Raw genomic sequence first — 19,164 nt, forward strand, 5'->3', positions numbered from 1 at the left:
CAGTAATAAAAACCAATACAAATTAAACTCAGAGAGAGAAAGGAAAGTAAAAAGTGCAAAAAAGAAAAAGTAAAAAAAGAAAAGGGAAAGAGTGAAATAAAGGAAAAAAAATAGATATATGACTTCCAACGTTCATCACAACAAGTATAAATAAGTTTGGTAGCTCTTCACCCCCCTATAAGGTTACAGACAGGTACCTCTTCTTCCCATAACCCATCCCTTATAAGCAAATTCATAAGACACTAACTTTTCAATCCTGGTGTCAGCAAAAAGTCATGAAGGGTTTGCCAGAATTTCATAAAAACATGTCTTATTGTAACCTTGATCAAATAAACCAACTTTATATTCCTTCCCTTTACCTCTGAAAATCTTAATCTTTAGTTCATTCAAATATTGTCGCAGGATTTGATCTCTCTTCAATTCTTCTTTGTCCCATCTCATAGGCTTCTTCAAGGCTTTAACAAGCTTCTTTTGTAAATCCAATGAAAAGACATCCAGATCATTCTCTTGGTTTATCATTTGCATTTACTCTTTAATTTTTAAAACTTCAGTCAGCTTCTTTTGTATATCCAATAAAGAGTCCTTATCTGGTCATCATTCTCTTTGCCTGCCACTTATATTTCTACTTTAAATACCTTCTCTATCTTGTAATCCACACTTCTTTTTTTATCCAGTATTTCTGATTCCACTGTTTCTGCATCAAGCAAAATTTGTTTCACATCTATCATTCCTTCATTAACATCCTTTAAAAATACTCTATCCATAGAAACAGACATCGTTACTGATATTGTTGATAGTGTAGCTACTAATTTCTGGCCCCATTCTTCGAAGATCATCTGTAATATTTCAGATGTTATAGTGTTTTGTGTCATTTTGTAAATCCCAATCTGAATCAAATCCAAAGGCAGGGTTTTTTTCTTTTTGTTTGGAATCTTTAGTCCCTTCCAGTGTCTAATTTAAATCATAAAGTTTTTAATCTCTGTTATGACTTACAGTAGACAAAATAATTCTGGTTCCCATGAAAAGCTGTTTATTTTATATACCTAGTTCCAAAATCTAATAGTAAAAGTTTCAATATTCCAAATTTGTCTTGACCCTTAATTTGTTTATAACTTTCTTGGTTCAAAATCTTATTTAGCTTTTTGCCATTTATTTCAGATTCTTTAAGTTCTTAAACTTATAGTTAATTTTTCTTTTGTTCAGAAATGGACTCACCAAGTGGCTTTTCAAACTTGTCATTCTGAAGGTCTTTAATAGCCTTAAGATAGTTAAATAGGCAATTTCCTAAAGTGATTAGAAGCGAGGTTAGTGAACTTAGTGTCCTTTAAAAGACTCTGCCATGCTTGTAAGCTTGATGATTGATCCCTTTGCCTCCTGGCACTCAAACCCATGGGGGACTGCTGTCCTGTGGTCTCCTCACAAGGAGCAGTCTACTCACCGGTTCTCCGATTATTGTCTCTACTTTCGACAGAGATGTGTTTAGCACGCCATGCCTCCACCAGAAGTCATATCTGGCTATTATGTGTTACTTTTCCAGTTAACCTACTCTTCGTTGTCCACAGCTTCAGGTCCCATCAATTAAGCAATGTTATCTATTGGAGTCCAGGAAGTGTGCTTCCCTGCCATGGAGCCAGCCCTCTGGAATTATATCCCCGATTTGGATGGCTCCCACCCTGATGATGTTCAGGAAGCTATTAAAGACCTGGCTTTTCTCCCAGGCCTTGGGGCAGGGGGCAGGTTAAACACCTGTTGGATTGGGGTGGGGGGGAAGGGATGTTTATATGTTTGTGTTTGGGCCATAGGCCCAAATAGAGTTGTTAGGAGTTGGCCAGCCCCTAAATTTTATAAATAAATCTGTAGGTTTTATGTCTTCTATGTAGGAGCAGGAGAAGCAGTGAGTCTGTCATGCTGCATATGTAGATGCCAAAGCCCAGAAGCAGGAAACAAAATTCCTTTGTCACCTCTCCTTACTCAGAGGAAGACTTGTAAAACTAAAAAAAGGGCTCTCATGAGGGCACATGCCATCACTGAACTGGTATGTGGATTTATTGGAAGCTTGTTTTGCTTTCCTCTTGCCTTCCTGTTGTCGAAATTCCACTCTCCCAATTTCTTAATTCTCTCCCTTTTATTCAGTTTTTCTCTCTCTTTTTCTTTTTGCTTGCTCACTCCTTAACTCTACTGTTTGACTTTGCTGGGTTTGGTACAGAAGTCTTTCATCTCTCCCAGCGGTTTACGTGAGGGAATTTTAGACATAGTGGATTGTGCAATATGGCTGTCCAGCTGCTGCAGCCTAGAAGAATATTCATCTGTTGTCTTATTGGCCCAGCCATATATTTAAAATAATAAATTTTCCTTCTTCACTTCTGAAAACTTAGAAGCAGCAGCTTAAAAAAAACCTCTAGTAGCATTTTAATAAAAATGAATTTTGTAAGTCTAGATTTGCAAGAAAACTTAAAAGAAACTGCAGTGTAGAATCTGTGTAATTGTAAGTTTAGTTTCAAGAAATTACTACAAACACATCTGCTAGTATGGTCATGTTAATACAGATTAGTATTAAGTTTCAGTTTGTGATGATTCTTTGGGCCGTTGTTCCTTGTGTTGTTGGCTATGAAGAATGTCATATTTTGCCTGTTCTTGGAAATTGCTATCAAGGTGTATTGAATTCTATTCTAGCAAACAGCTTAGTGTAGTACTAGTAACTTAGAGATAGTAGAAGACCAAGAAATTCTTTACTTATTTTGAATTGTTTATAGATTTTGAAGATTTCCTGTATTGTGCTATTAAATAAATGTACCACATGTACTCAGAATACATACATACATACATACATAATATAATGTATTCAGTTTTCAGAAGATGTGAAGAAGGAAAATTTATTATTTTAAATATATGGCTGGGCCAGTAAGACAACAGATAAATATTCTTCTAGGCTGCAGCAGCCAGACAGCCATACTGCACAATCCACTATGTCTAAATACATACATACATACATACATACATGGACTTCACCAGATGGACAACACTGAAATCAGATTGACTACATCCTTTGCAGCCAAAGGTGGCGGACATCTGTATAGTCGGTAAAAACAAGACCTGGAGCTGACTGTAGTTCAGATCACAAACTTCTTATTGCACAATTTAGGATCAGACTAAAGAGATTAGGGAAGATCCACAGATCAGTTAGATAGAGCTCACTAATATTCCTAAGGAATATGCAGTGGAGGTGAAGAATAGATTTAAGGGAGTAGATTTAGTAGATAGTGTCCCGGAAGAACTCTGGACAGAAGTTTGCAACATTGTTCAGGAGGCGGCAACAAAATGCATCCCAAAGAAAGAAAAAACCAAGAAGGCAAAATGGCTGTCTGCCGAGACACTAGAAGTAGCCCAAGAAAGAAGCAAAAGGCAACAGTGATAGGGGGAGGTATGCCCAATTAAATGCAAAATTCCAGAGGCTAGCCAGAAGAGATAAGGAATTATGTTTAAACAAGCAATGTGCGGAAGTGGAAGAAGACAATAGAATAGGAAGGACAAGAGACCTCTTCCAGAAAATTAGAAACATAGGAGGTAAATTCCAGGCCAAAATGGGTATGATCAAAAACAAAGATGGCAAGGACCTAACAGAAGAAGAAGGGATCAAGAAAAGGTGGCAAGAATATATGGAAGATCTGTATAGGAAGGATAATAATATCAGGGATAGCTTTGATGGCGTGGTCACTGAGTTAGAGCCAGACATCCTGAAGAGTGAGGTTGAATAGGTCTCAAGAAGCATTGCTAATAACAAGGCAGCAGGAGATGATGGTATCCCAGCTGAACTGTTTAAAATCTTGCAAGATGACGCTGTCAAGGTAATGCATGCCATGTGCCGGCAAATTTGGAAAACACAAGAATGGCCATCAGATTGGAAAAAATCAACTTATATCCCCATACCAAAAAAGGGAAACACTAAAGAATGCTCAAACTATTGAACAGTGGCACTCATTTCACATGTCAGTAAGGTAATGCTCAAGATCCTGCAAGGTAGACTCCAGCAATTCATGGAGCGAGAATTGCCAGATGTACAAGCTGGGTTTAGAAAAGGCAGAGGAACTAGGGATCAAATTGCCAATATCCGCTGGATAATGGAAAAAGCCAGGGAGTTTCAGAAAAACATCTATTTCTGTTTTACTGACTATTCTAAAGCCTTTGACTGTGTGGACCATAACAAATTGTGGCAAGTTCTTAGTGGTATGGGGAGACCAAGTCATCTTGTCTGCCTCCTGAGGAATCTATAATGACCAAATGGCAACAGTAAGAACAGACCACGGAACAACGGACTGGTTTAAGATTGGGAAAGGAGTGCAGCAGGGATGTATACTTTCACCCCACCTATTCGACTTGTATGCGGAACACATCATGTGACATGCTGGGCTGGATGAATCCAAGGCTGGAGTTAAAATCACTGGAAGAAACATTAACAATCTCAGATATGCAGATGACACCACTTTGATGGCTGAAAGTGAGGAGGAACTGAAGAGCCTCATGACGAAGGTGAAAGAAGAAAGTGCAAAAGCTGGGTTGCAGTTAAACCTCAAAAAAACCAAGATTATTGCAACCAGCTTGATTGATAACTGGCAAATAGAGGGAGAAAATGTAGAGGCAATGACAGACTTTGTATTTCTAGGTGCAAAGATTACTGCAGATGCTGACTGCAGCCAGGAAATCAGAAGATGTTTAATTCTTCAGAGGAGATCAATGACAAATCTCGGTAACATAGTTAAGAGCAGAGACATCACACTGACAACAAAGGTCCGCATAGTTAAAGCAATGGTGTTCCCTGGAGTAACATATGGCTGTGAGAGCTGGACCATAAGGAAGGATGAGCGAAGGAAGATCGATGCTTTTGAACTGTGGTGTTGGAGGAAAATTCTGAGAGTGCCTTGGACTGCAAGAAGATCAAACCAGTCCATCCTCCAGGAAATAAAGCCAGACTGCTCACTTGAGGGAATGATATTAAAGGCAAAACTGAAATACTTTGGCCACATAATGAGAGGACAGGATACCCTGGAGGAGATGCTGATGAGAGTGGAGGGCAAAAGGAAGAGGGGCCAACCAAGGGCAAGATGGTTAGATGATATTCTAGAGGTGACAGATGTGTGGGAGCTGGGGGTGGCAATGACCGGCAGGAAGCTCTGGCATTGGCGTGGGATGATCCATGGAGTCATGAAGAGTTGGAAGCGATTATGAATAAACAACAACCACCACATGTACTCAAGTACTGGGGCTGGTGCAACATTTCTTTCCCATCTTCTTCTCTTGTTAAGTATTCCTGAACTTAGAAAAGTAAGCGGGGAGCAGTGGGGAGGATATTCAAGACCTTATGCAAGGATGCGCAAATCTTTTCACATGCATTTTTTAATTGGAGACAACAAACTGATTGCAATCAGCTTCTTATACTCAAAACATGCTAAAAATACATTTGGGGAAGTATGCAGAAAAATAGAAGAAGCAAAAAGTGGATAAGTAAAGCTTCTGCCCAGATTATCTGTTTCCATAGTACCTGTCAAATTGATTGAGAAATCTTAAGAAATTTGATGGTTAGATAAATATAGGTGTCACTTTATATTTGTGAATTCTGAATGTATGGCCTTTTAAGAGGATTAGAGGAAACAGTTAGTATAGCCTTTGATAAGGGGTTTTGAAAGGGCAAAAATGTTTTGTGGAAACATTCTCAGTAACTTATAAGAATAAAACCTATGTTAAAAGGTCAAGGAAAATAACAGTATATGAGCCAATGAATTTTGTATGACCTTTCTTGTATAGGATTTGACTTCCAAGAAACACTTGCACATACTAGTTAACTTGAGCAATATGTTCTCTTCTGTAAATAAATGTTACACTCTGCCATTGGCAAAGAGTTCCAGTGCACCACCAGTTTGCAATAGCTGTCCAGTGCTTATCTTGAGGTATACATAGAACCCTTTTCTGCTAACACCTCTCCCCCACCCCACATTTGTTTGATGCCGTCAAAGCTAATAAGGGCAGCTACATCTTTGGCAATACACGCTCAACATAGTGCCAGATTTTTAAAAATGTGTCCATATAGGAAGTTGGATTTTTTCTGAAGACAAAATCCATACTTGCACTCAGTATAATTTCACTTGCATTGAAAGAAGAGGAAAGGAGAAACTTAAAAATAAGTTCCAGAGGGTTGCAGGTGGAATTGACAGAACTTATCGAGTGAGAGCCTCATTCCCTTCTGTGAATGGAAATACCACTTCTATTGGTAGACAGACACTTGGGATCCAACCCACTGTAAATAAATCTGTTAGTTGATTATAATCTAGAGTTTGTTCTGACCTTGAGATGCTTAGTGAGGTGAGGAACATGGTTATATCTTTTAGATCTAATTCTTCACCAGGCCTTCAATCAACAAATGCTACTTGAATGGTTTTTGTTTACATTCTTCTTTGTATTTCTCAGATTAATGTTATTTTTATATAGTTCCAATCTACTGTTTGCATTTTGTATTTTAATTATACATTGAGAATCACTGTGATTTGGAACATTCAGAAACAGTATAAAAGTACATTTACTAGTAATAATTGAGAAAGTGATGCTCAGGGGATGGTTTAATAAGGGGGAAAAAAAAGATAAAACGGCTGAAGTACGAGAAAGAAGTAAAATCTTTCTCCCAAACTTAACTGCAACTCATCCGTATCCATTAAATTGACAAGTTATATCAAAACAACTTTCCCAGACTCAAGATGGTTTGTACGGTAATTCCCATTATGCACAGTTACATTTGGGAGCATGTTAGGTGAATTGGCTTCTTGGGTGCCTAAATAATTGGGCATGTTAATTTAAAATATTTTCAAGACCTAAAAATCTGGAGTACTTATTCTAAAGCTTTCTTTATTATGTAACGGATTTGTGACCCTAGCAAACAGGTTTGCTAAACTTTCATTTCAAAACTTTTTGAGCCTGATATTTCATGAAATGCCCTGCTTTTGAGTGCAAAATGGGCTGTCAAGAATGCTGGAAATATTTTTACAATGCTCAAAAGAGGCCCTTTTTGCAAAATTCCAAACTCAAAATGAAAGATTCTATGCTAGTATTTTGCACTTGGTTCTTCAGTTTCTAATTATGTCAGAGTTAACTGGCTAACATGTGTTGAAGCAACAACTAGTAAAAGAGAGTAATCAGATAATAAGTTATCTTACCTAGATAATTTGCCTTGTTAACAGAATCTTAGATACTTTAAAGACTGGAAGGGTTTAAACCAAACTTTTGGTTTTAAATGATCATTTGGGGAATTCTGGCATCTATAGCTTTCTTCCATAAATTGGTTGATCTTAATAATGTGGATAATTTTTTACTTCCTTCTCCTGAAGCAGCTACTACCAACATGTATTACTTGCTAAATAAATCCTTGATTCCTCCTTTGGAGTACAATCTATACATACTATTTACATTTAAATAGTAAATGTAAGGATAATATAGGGCAGTCTTCCCTGGTCTAGCGCCTTCCAGAAGTACTGAAGTTGCTAGAATTGTTTGAAAGCATACTGTTTGGGAATCCTAGGCCAACACATCTGGAGACTGCCAGTTGAGAGAGGGAGACCTGCCAAAAGGGTATATCATCTTTTTTAATCTGCAGGAAGATCAGTAAGGTTCCAGCCCTTCTATGAACTATAAAGAAATAGTTTGATCAGTATTTGTATAGAGTAATTCTGCTCCAGCACAGAATAAGGACATGAAATAATAGCCTGTATGAGTGGGAGAGAAACACTACTGGATTTATAAAGGGGAAATAAATTTTAACAGTGAGAAGAACCTGAGGAGAGGGGACCCATCAAAATGCACTGTAAAATGCTTCATATTCCTTGTACATATTAGTCATCTGTCATAATTTTAGAACACAAATATTCATAGTTAAACTTCTTCTGATGCTGGCTATTAACTGCTAAAATGATATTTTACTAGTGATTACTTTTTTAATTAAGCCCATGTATTAGCTATAAAGCTGCTTGAGTGCATTGTAAATAAAATGCTGTAATAATGAAGTGCTTTAATTACAATCCCTAAAGTATGCATAGTACTCTGTAAATTTTTTATTTAAATTCTTAACATGTTCTATTTTTTTCTTGAAAGGCAGTTTGAATCTAGCTGTAAAGGCTGAAGCTTTAGCCTTTAAAGTCATTTGAGCAAATTCCATGGCTGTTCTCCCAGTTAGTGAGTTTTCATGGCATTTGCAGCAAGCTAATTGCTTCTGCTAATAAATAATCTAAAATCAATGCTGACAGCAGTTAATTGGCAGAGAGACTTTATTCTGTAAAGCACTTGGCTAACGACCTCCTTTAAATTAATAGCATTAAGTGCTATGAGGAAATAAATCTAAGGAATTGCCTGTCATTTGCTTGTCATGTCTAATAACTTCCAATAATGATAGCTGATAGATTTTTGCACATTCTATTATTGAAGTTGGTGCATGTAATTATTCTCCTCATTATATGTAAACAATTAGCAATATTTGGTGTTTCCTTGCAATAAAGCTGTTGAATACAACTAGAGGTTAGAAATCCTTTTTGAAGCTAGATTTTGTTTCAGTGGAGTGCAGACAGACTAATGTGCATGTCTGTAGCTGTGTGTATAGTTGTTTTAGGATTTCCCTGGGTCAAATCCACTGGAACAATGGGGCTTCTCCCTGCTCTCCCCTCCCCTGGCTTCATATTAGTGCTCTCCCACCTATCCTGGGGGGATCCCCCACGTTCTCTAGATGATATTTTGGAGGAGGGAGAAGCAGGAGAGTCTATTCCACTAGCAAATGTTACTTTGTCGTACTTTTAATTTGTGCCATTAAAGGAAATACAAAGAAATATAGGGAAATGTAAAATCTAAAGAGGTCTATCTTGACTAATAGAACTGAATTTTATTTTTAGCTTGAAGAAGTAATGGAAAAAGAAACATACAAGGCTGCTAAATTAATCCTTGAACGATTTGATCCAGAAGCCAAGAAGGCAAAGGTAGAGTCTGATCTCTGTACTAATTTTCTAGAAAATGCACCATAGAGCAAAACACTTTGTAATATTATTATAATTGACAGGATGTTGAGCCGCCATCTGCTGGAGCATCTGCAGTTCCAAGACCTGGCCAAGGTAATAGCTCTGCAAGACTGCTGCATTTCATAAGGAAAATTGTATTTAGGCAATTTAATATTTATTCCAAGGGATTTTGAATCATTTGAAACATTGCTCCATCATGAATAGGATCTGTTCCTAAGCAAGAATTTAAGTAGGGGAAGTTCCTAGGGTTCAGTGGTTCTTGGTGAGTGAGTGAAAGGAGTGTAGCTGAAAGAAGCAGACGATTCCTCCCTTTCTCCAGTAGGCATGGTGAATCCATGAAGTTGGTGGGCAGAAATATCCAGGGATGTATGTAGGCTTTCCTGTCTTGCTTGACCCTAGATCCCAGAGAGAAACAGACTCCAGCAGCAGGAAATCTTTCTTTATGCCCCTTTGGCTGCAAATAAAAATGATTTAGAAACTATCGGTCAATTTTTCCCCACAAGCCCTTAGGCTTGGCAAAATCCGAAGGAGAAATTTCTGTACATGGATTCAAGGACTCCTCAGAATTATTTCTTTCCAGTAGAGAAAGAATATTAAAAATATCCTTCTGTATCTGGCAAAGAAATAAGATAAAGCTGAAGCAGCATTTTGAATCCATAAAAAAAGAAGTTTATCAGTCCTTTTCCTCTAGTCATTTGAACATAGTACATAGATAATTTTCTTATAGAACCCCAAACAGGATGCAGAGTTTTGAAAGTACATATGTTGGCCTGAAGTGGCTTAGTTCAAGCCAGCAATTTGAACTGTACATTGAATGATACAGAAATCACACATATTCCTTGACTTTTGGGTGCTACTGTTGTTATTATCTACATGAGGAACATTTTGCTCAGAGATGGTCCCTGCCATAAATAATGATACTGAATTCAGAGCTGAGCCTATGCATTGCAGCTTTGCTAGCAGGGCAATCCTAGCTCAAGTTGTATATCCCCACAGTTGTGATTCTGTATGGCTTAATACTTTATCAGTGACAAGTGTGCATGAGGTCTTCAAGCTGGAATCTGATGAACTATCATTATTTTGGTCTAGCTTTGATTCTCTTTCAATTGGCTGGCTCCTATCTGTTCCTCAGTCACAACCAGCAAAATGACAAGTCCAAGGTCAGAGTAGAGCAGCACCATCAGCATACTGATAGCACCTTAAGGCCTACTTCAGAACTCATTATCTATGGCAAATTCCTGCAGAGCGAAAGGCAGTTTTATATATGTAAGGATGATTTAACAGGACTCCCATTCCCTTTGCACGAGAGGCGCTCTTATGGCACACAACTCATTACTAACTAGGTATCTGATCATTTTTGCATGGCCCTGAAGTTGCTGTTCAGCCCTCCCCAACAGAAATCTAACCCACACCATCCCACTGTTCCATTTTCTACTCAGAAAAATAAGCAGATATTTTCAAACATTTGAGTGACTTGTTTATTTCTGCACTGATCAGGCCTGAGAACCACAGGAGAATAGCTGTGGGTTTGGTAGCATTTTGAATAGTGTGTGGTAACATTCGAAAAATTACCTAGAGGCCCGAAGGTCATTTGGTTTATACTTGAATATAAGTGGTTTGCATTTAAATGTAGGTTATGTCAACCTGTATACTAATGCAAAAATGCCAAGAGATATTCATTGTTGCTGTTCAGGTGAGACCCCCTTGTACTGTGGTAGGATTAAGTCCAAGAATAGATTGATCTGCTAACTTTGGTGTGCTTTTCTGCAACTTTTGGAGTGCAGATTTCTTCCTTCTAGCTTGGCTAATGTAAATACATTGCCAGTTCTTGAATCATTTGGAATGCTGCTCACTAAATTAAGTATGTGAATGTTGTCAGAACTTCGCCATCGGACCCCAGTGCGAGAAAATGTGCCTCCGCCTGTCCCAGTTACACCAAAACAGGGATCTCCAAAAGCATTGGGTGCAGTGCCACCACCACCTGGCTTGCCAAGAGACATTTCAGCACCCGGTGGACCTCCGGAGAGAACTCTGTCATCAGCCTCACCGCCAAATATGTTACCGCGACATCCTGGGTCCCGTACTTCTTCGATGCCTGGAATGGGTAAACGGAGCACTTAATGTTGTTTACAGTTTATATTGTTTCCTCTAGTTACCAATAAAACAGGCCATTTTCAGACAGTATGGAAATAGCATTTTGTTGGGAAATAGAAGAGCAGTTATCTGATTAAGCAGGAGTTCCATATTCAATTAGCCATAACTCTTTACAGCTGGCACCTTATGATAGTGAAGCCTATTGCCTGAGCTCATTTAACTGTTATGGCTTCTTTGTTTAAATGGCAATAAAACTTTGCAGGATTCTGTAGTCAACAATATAGCATACCTTTTTATGTTTTTGCTTTAGGCAAGCTCCAGGCTTATATAAATCAGGTACATAAGAAAACACTTTCAGAATACATTCATGTTTCATACAAAGCTCTGGACATATTTTTAACGCGTGTTTTGACATTTATTTAAATGTTCCTTCTAAGCAAAAAAATAACATGCTGCAAAGATTAAAGCATAAAATACTCAGGAACTGAAGAGGATTTTCCCTGTAGACAGCAGAAGTTTCTAAAGTAGCATGCTGATAACCAGGAGTTAACATCACTTAGCATCTTATTTGAAACATTTTACCTCTCAATTTGTTTTAACTGGGTTTCCATTTTGTAGATGCATCTTTTTTCAGTTGTGGATGTAAAAATTTGCAGTGAGTGCCTCCCATTTATTTATTCAACAGTGTTTATAGGCTGCTCCAAATTGTGTAGAAGTGGGTGACAAACAGCAATTCAATGTACAGTAAATTTAAAACAATCAAAAATATTACAGTAATTCTAAATTAATCCATGATAACTGCCCAAACAATACTAAGGACCAAAAATGCAGCACCAATTTTACTTGCTCCTGGAAAGCAAGGAGGTTTGTAGTTGTCCATAATTTAGGCATTCCATGGAGTCAGGCTGCTGCTGAGAAGTCTTGTCACCTGCTTCATAGCTCATATACCACCTGCGTTAATACTGGTTAATTATCAGCGTGCATTTGTCCATCTTTCCCTGCTTCTGAAAAGGGTCCAGGCATTAAGAAAGGATGAGGCTGTTTTTCAAGATGGTAGCTGTCATGAGTAAGGATGGCGAGCAGGGGGCTCCCATCCAGACTGTTAAGCACATGCATAGCACTGAGGAATTAGGTAGCCATTCAAAGAGACACAGATCGGGACCGCCTTAACCTTTGGGGTTTATATGGCTGGGTTTTTCCCACGCTTCTTCAGTTTGTTAGGATTCCTGTTATGTACAAGCAATAAAACATTAGAGACCAGTTCCTTGTCTCAGCGTGTTTCCTGGCAGTTAGGACAGTAGCTGTCTCCCATCCTAGTGTACATTGTACTTTTTTGCCTGTCTTACTTTAAAGTTATGAGCTACTTTGTATCCTCTGTTTAATTTCAAGCTGTGTTTAGGTAACATAGCTACCTGGCAGTATACAGTATGCCAGATGTATTTTCCACTTGGTTATCCTGGAGGTAAAGTTAGTAACTTTACTATAGGTGGCATTGTCTAAGCCTATCTCCCCCTACTTTGAACAAATTGAGTTCCACATTGCAGTGCAACTTCTAGGCATGTTATGTTGTCTAGCTAAGTGGTAGCTGACTGTATCTGAAGAGGCTGAGTTAAACAGGAGTTGTTGGTTCTTTACAGAATTCCGGAATGTGACATTAGAAGAAATAAACTGAAAGCTCTTCATGCAAGAATATTACTCTTTGAGAAATGGGGAGGTTTGAATACCAAGTTCTTGCCACCAAGAACTGCACTGTTTTGGGCTGATGTTGATTTAGAACGGTGACTTATATTTCTTTTAAAAATAACCTTTGTATCTGGTAGTGGTTCAGCTCTTTCAACCCTTATGATCTCACAGGTCACTGCAGGTTTGCACATACTTCACAGCAATATATAATCGTTTTAAAATTTCTAACCGGATTTTATTAATACAAAAGTTGAATCAAAGTTGCTAATACGAAGTGTATACATTTAGAGAAGGTGATTATTAATAATATAGTGATAAATAGTTTAATATAGCGATGAACATAAATACGTGACACTATAACATTTTATTACCAATCCCAAATATAGATTGTGAGTCCCTTGGAGACAGCAATAGGTATGCATGCAACTGCCATCACATGATAATGCTGGTTATAAATATAAGCAAAATGTAGCAAAGTATTATTTTGTTTTGGAGTTCTAATCAGCCAGCCAGATTCTATTGATAAACAGATCACTCTTCTTATACCTCTTGCAGGGCCCTGTTTTTCTTTCCCAGTGGATAGTCTGTATCTTGGTTTCCTCCCCTCTTTTTTGAAATTTTGAGAGCATGTTGTGAGTACTGTGATTGTTATAAAAGCCCATTTGCAAAATGGCTGTTGTTGTGATAGGGCTTATCACAAACAAAAAATTCAAGTGGGGTGTGAAATTGGGAGGTTGCCAAGCGGAAGATTCGTTGGCTCACTGATGCTTATTGGCATGCTTCTGGAAATGATTAAAATTATCTTCTGAGTTGTATGTTTTAAAAAGATTGTTTTGAACTTTCCCAAGCCATGCAATGTTCTTCAGCACATTGACAGTCTTGCTTCTTATATCCCAGTGGTTCTTTTTTTCAGCACTCGGTACTGATTTTGCTACTAGTCAGGATAATACAACTGCTGCCCTACTATTAAATCATTTTTTGAATTGAAAATAAAGAATCAAGCTCTGTCATAAGCAGGGCATAGACGAATTCCCTGTTTCTCTGCTTTTTTAAAAACTTTATTAATTTTCAAAGTATAGTTAAAATATAAAAGATAGAAAACAGAAAAGATAGAATACAGAACTAAAAACAGGGAAACTATAAAGGTGCAGAAACAGAAAATATAGAAAGAAAGTGACTTCCAACTTTCTCCAACACAGATATAAAAGCATATTATACAGATATAATCTCTTACCATTAATTAAACCTTAAGTAATATTATTTCTATAAAATCAAACCATTTAATCATCAAAACCCAAAATCAAAATTTCATTTTTTTCAGATACAAGCAAGTAGTCCAAAAGTGGTTTCCAGGTAGAAACAAATCCAGATACGGTATTTTCTCTTATCAGTGCTGTTAACTTGGCCATTTGTGCAAGTTCCATTAATTTAACTATCCATTCTTCCATTGTAGGGATTTGTGAATCTTCTGTTTCTCTGTTTGACATGCTGTTGCTGTGCCGGATCAAGTGTTTGTCTGTGACAGGCAGAGGCCATCCTGTGGTTCACTTTGGAGGCAACCAGCAACTGGTTCCTTCCAGGATACCATGTGAGAGCCAGTTTTGTCTAGTGTTTAAGGCAATGGGCTAGAAACCAGGAGACTGTGAGTTCTAGTCCTGCCTTAGGCATGAAAGCTGGCTGGGTGATTTTGGGCCAGTCTCTCTCAGCCCAACTCACCTCACAGGGTGGTTGTTGTGGGGAAGATAGGAGGCAGGAGTATTAAGTATGTTCTCCGCCTTGAGTTATTTATAAAAACAATAAAGGCAGGGTAGAAAATAAAATAAAATAAATAAAATCTTGGCAGTCCTAATGGGTGTAGCTTGTCTTCCAAAGATTTGGGGGTGCAGGCCATGTGAGGCAGGCAAGAAAAACCTTAAATGGAAGGGAATTGCTGATAACATTCCTATGTGGAATCTTTTTGTCTTTGCTCTCATAGGGTGGGACTATGTCTTACTAACTTTCTGAACACTTTGTATGGTCAGGTTCAGTGGTCTCTGGCAGACAGATGAAAGATTTAAAACAATGTAGGGAAGAAAAAAATAATACATTCTTCCAAGTTTTTAAAAAAAATTTACACACATCCATTAATGGTAATCATTGTTAATGCTTATTATTAAATGTGACCAATTTTAACTATATCCTTTGGGAAATAGGAAATAAATACCCTCAGTTAACTCAGTTAAGCGTACTCTTAAAAGACGCTTGATTACAGTCCTGGTGCTTGTATTGGTGCAGGAATTTCAGTGATCATTGGCATGGTATGTAATATTTAGCTTACAAACAGCATAAAAATAATCAAGTTTCTTGAGATATGATTTCTTCCTATCTTATGAGAAATAGCAGTCAAAGTGCATATGACTGCACTTAATTAGCTTTAAACCAGAAAAGATCATTCATTTTTTCATTACATTATACTTTGTGGAAGAGAATCAATTTAACATGTATTATTACAGAGCTTCCATATGTCTAAAAATTAATAACCAGCAGGTAGTTGAGACTTTGCCAAGCTTTGCAGAAATAGCCAGCCTGCCCACAATTATTGCTTTTGATGTTCATATTAATTACCGTTGTCCATATCAGCATGAAGAATAAGAAGTGTGCTTAGATGGTTTGTTACTGTGCCAAGTAACGGGAGAGATTCTTGGGGCACATGATCTCATGTTTTAGGCTTCCTAATTTTAGTTAGGCTGTACTCTGCAATGGACCTTATCGGCACTTCCAATTGAAATTGCATCCAAAATGTGCATAATAATAATCTTGGGCACTAATTTGTTTTTTTGCTTTGTTTTGTTGTTCTGGTCCTAAAACTATTTGTTCGGAAAAGTATTCTCCTTTGTTGATAATGGGATATTGCTGGACTCTTTTATTGACCTGTGTAAAATAAAGTACAGTCTTAATCAATTTGTCTGATAATTATAATAGAAATGAACTTTTGCAGTTTTTATCCCTAAGGTTGTTTCTTTTGCTTATGGTAATAAAATCTGACAGAGTTTAGGCTTGCAATTTATTCATTTCTTAACAAGCCTTAAAAATTCGTGTCTTCAGCAGAGCAAATACTTCAAACTATTTCCCAATCTAAGGCTCTCCAGATACGTTGTATTATAACTTCCATAATTCCCAAACAGTAGTTCCAAAATATATTGTAATCTAACACAGAGTCCAAGAATTGACACAGCTAGACCAAATGGCAAAGGAATGCATTTTCATAGATTTTGAATGGAAACCATCATAAGGAATCTGATGGAAGAAAATCTACCAATATTGCTTTGCTTGTCTGATCAGAAGAAATAACTATGTAACCTAAACGTAAGAAATTTTTAAACATTTCTTTTGATGGTCTTTGATCCAAAACCTGATTTTTTTTCAAGAAATTTATGCATGGCAAATTTCCTTTTATTTTTCATTCAGAATCCATTGAGAAATGCATTCATATAGAGTCATCCTAAACATCATTTCGATTTCCTGAATAAATCTTTTATCTGGTTGGTTGGTTGGTCACTGGTTGGTCCACCCATCCATCCAATTTATATTATAGCTACTCACTTGTCAAGTGACTGGCCAACTAGGGTTAAAAACATCAACCACAAAAGAAAATTGTAAAAATAATAGGACATAAGAGACTGAAAGATACTGCACTTGGGACCAGACACACAACTCATAATTGCCACAGGCTTGTGCCCCATCCTGGCCCAGCCTCTGGTTTCAAAATGTTAGCCTTCCACTTAGGCGTGTGTGTGTGTTGTATGTGTTAGGCCAGGGCAGGTAGTCCTCTGGGACAAGTGGTGAGGTAGGTTGTACCCAGAACAACAATCCTTTAGAGAACAGCATCTCCTCCCACAAGGCATGAATAATAGCCATTTTTTGCCTCTAAATAAGGTGCTTGAGAACACTCTTTGATGGCATTACGATTTCACTATCAGAGCTCAGCATGTTTTGCCAATCCCCAGTAGTTGAGCCATTGTGTAGAACATAATGGGAACAACTGGAGATTAAGCCTCTTCCTTTCTAAATAACAGTGTAAAGCATTGTTTTAATGCTTAATTGTTGCTGGAGTTGTTTTTAAAAAATACTAGACTAGGCAGATCTTGATATGATCCAACATACTTATTCTTGCTTTTTAAAAGAGAGATCAGCTGTGTTTTAAATATTAAGGTATTTGTTTGTTAATGAAAAATTCATTAGCGAACTAGCCGTTCTAGTTTAAAAAATCCCCAAGATTAAAATCATCACTGCATTGGAGTGTGACACTCAAATGGAATTTGAAAGCGGGGATTTATAAATATGCTGAAGTTGTTTATTAATATTAAAAATAATTATGTTTTATTTGACTCAATAAACCAAGTTCTTCAGGCTGATTACAGGATGAGCAGAATATCAAAACCATGAAAACAGTAAAAACAGTAGAAGACAATAATAAATTCTCTAGGGAGGGAAATAAAAATATACAAAAGCTACTAGTGTAGTATAATATGGGCACTTAAAATCAAAGGTACCTATAAAATGCTTGGGAGAAGAGAAATATGCTAGCCTGGCACTAAGGTTTGCCTTTGGATAGAAGGGACGGAGCATTCTAACATAGCACCCTTCCAGACAGGAGAGGGAGAGGACTTTCCTTCCTTCTCTCTCTCTCCTCCTCCTCTCTGTATACACACCCACATCCACACTTTTCTTCGTTGCAGCCTCTCGGAGGTCTTGTCAGGGATTGCTGGTCTACCTGGTATGATAATACTTGGGGAGCAGATATTACCCAGCAGTGATTTTTGCCATCTAGTGCAGTACTGTTTAGATAGGAATGGATGCCAGAGTGAAAGCATTCACTTGAGGGCGTGGCCAAAGGGGGCTGACGTTCTCACATGTAATCCAGTGTCTGGAGTGAGATGCTGTTTTCCTTCTACTCTGAATTCTGTTTCGCTCACAGAGCTGTGAAAATTAAGCTGACTCCTTTCTACATAGCCGCTTCCTGTTCTAGGGGCTGATTCCCGTAGTTAAGAATAAGGAAGTGGCCAGAGCTCCCATCTAGCCCAGTTTGTTGGCACTGATTGTCAGCTGCTCTTTAAGGTCTTAAACTGGAGCATTTATCGACTCTCCCTGGAAAGGCCACTACTTAAACTGGCCCTTCTACTCCACTACTGTTACTTGATGATTGCAGCATCCTTTGATGACTCTGTTATATAAATGGATTATCGTTGGTGCAATGCCCCCAGTAACACTTCTATGTGGCCTCTACCATAGTGGTTTCCAGTTCACAGAATCATGAAGTATTTTAAAAATATCAGATTTATGCACATTTATATATGTATCTATAAATCTAAGCGGAAAGCCTAAAAAGCATATGTGTGCTGTTTCTGAAATAAAATTTTCATAACGTTTACTAACTTCTGTTTTTTAAGGAAGTTGTTTTAAAAGACCATATGTCTGTGTTAGGAATCTGGGCAAAAATTGAAGACATGCCAATTTATTTCTAAGAATGCAGAAAATTCCAAAGCTAAATCAAGTCAGGACTTTCAGCTTGTGTGGCATCTTAGCCCTCCCTTTCCAGTCTTTAATCTTAATTTTCTCCCCCTTCTTCTAACATGTGGAAGAAAGAAGTTTTCAGGGGGCCATAATAATATTAAAATATCTGAAAGATTGTTGTAAACAGCTATCAAGGGAGGCAGAACCTTCCAATTCTATTTTCACAGAATGTGAAACATTTTCTGTTACTTAACTTTCATTAATAAAAAGCTGAAGTGTGAATTTAGGTATGACAGTGGGATATAATGTAATCTCTAGAATATATTTGAGACATTTTCCTACTATGTGTCCCTCATATGGGCTGAAATGTCCTTATTTTTAGTGAAGTTATATTTGAAAGCTATTTTTGTCTTCCAGGCCTTCATCCTCCAGGACCCCCATTGGCAAGACCTATTCTTCCTCGAGAGAGGGGAGCATTAGATAGAATTGTTGAATATTTAGTTGGAGATGGTCCACAGAACAGGTAAAATGTTGCTCATTACAATAAGTGAATTTTATAGCCATGGCAATGAAATGGTTGCAATTTCTTCCCTTAGTTTTTGGATAATAACAGAAATCTATGTCTGCCTACTCCAACCAAGATGTCCTCCAGACATGTGAACTTCAGTTCCCTGAATTCCCTAGCCACCATGCCCATTACTGAGAATTCTGGAATGGAGAACCAGATTTACAGAGAGCATCCAGATTGGTGCTGGGGAAGACTGCTCTCTACCAAATAACAGACATCCTTGCTGTGGCCTTTCTCCTTGGCTATATTGTCACTTGCACAAATTAGGGAAAGCAAAGAAAGTCA

At 37.7% G+C, this 19,164-nt stretch overlaps 1 protein-coding gene across 5 annotated transcripts in view; it reads left to right on the plus strand.

Annotated features, from left to right (window-relative positions):
- Positions 1-19,164, plus strand: part of LNPK (lunapark, ER junction formation factor) — a 60,691-nt gene that overhangs the window by 24,997 nt on the left and 16,530 nt on the right. For all 5 annotated transcript variants that reach the window (XM_063318144.1, XM_063318146.1, XM_063318145.1 and 2 more), the window contains exons 7-10: positions 8,919-9,002; positions 9,083-9,134; positions 10,921-11,145; positions 18,729-18,834. In XM_063318144.1, the coding sequence (XP_063174214.1) occupies positions 8,919-9,002; positions 9,083-9,134; positions 10,921-11,145; positions 18,729-18,834 (467 nt within the window). The remainder of the gene's footprint in view (positions 1-8,918; positions 9,003-9,082; positions 9,135-10,920; positions 11,146-18,728; positions 18,835-19,164) is intronic.

Source organism: Candoia aspera, chromosome 1 (assembly GCF_035149785.1).
Source record: "Candoia aspera isolate rCanAsp1 chromosome 1, rCanAsp1.hap2, whole genome shotgun sequence".
Lineage (NCBI taxonomy): Eukaryota > Metazoa > Chordata > Lepidosauria > Squamata > Boidae > Candoia > Candoia aspera.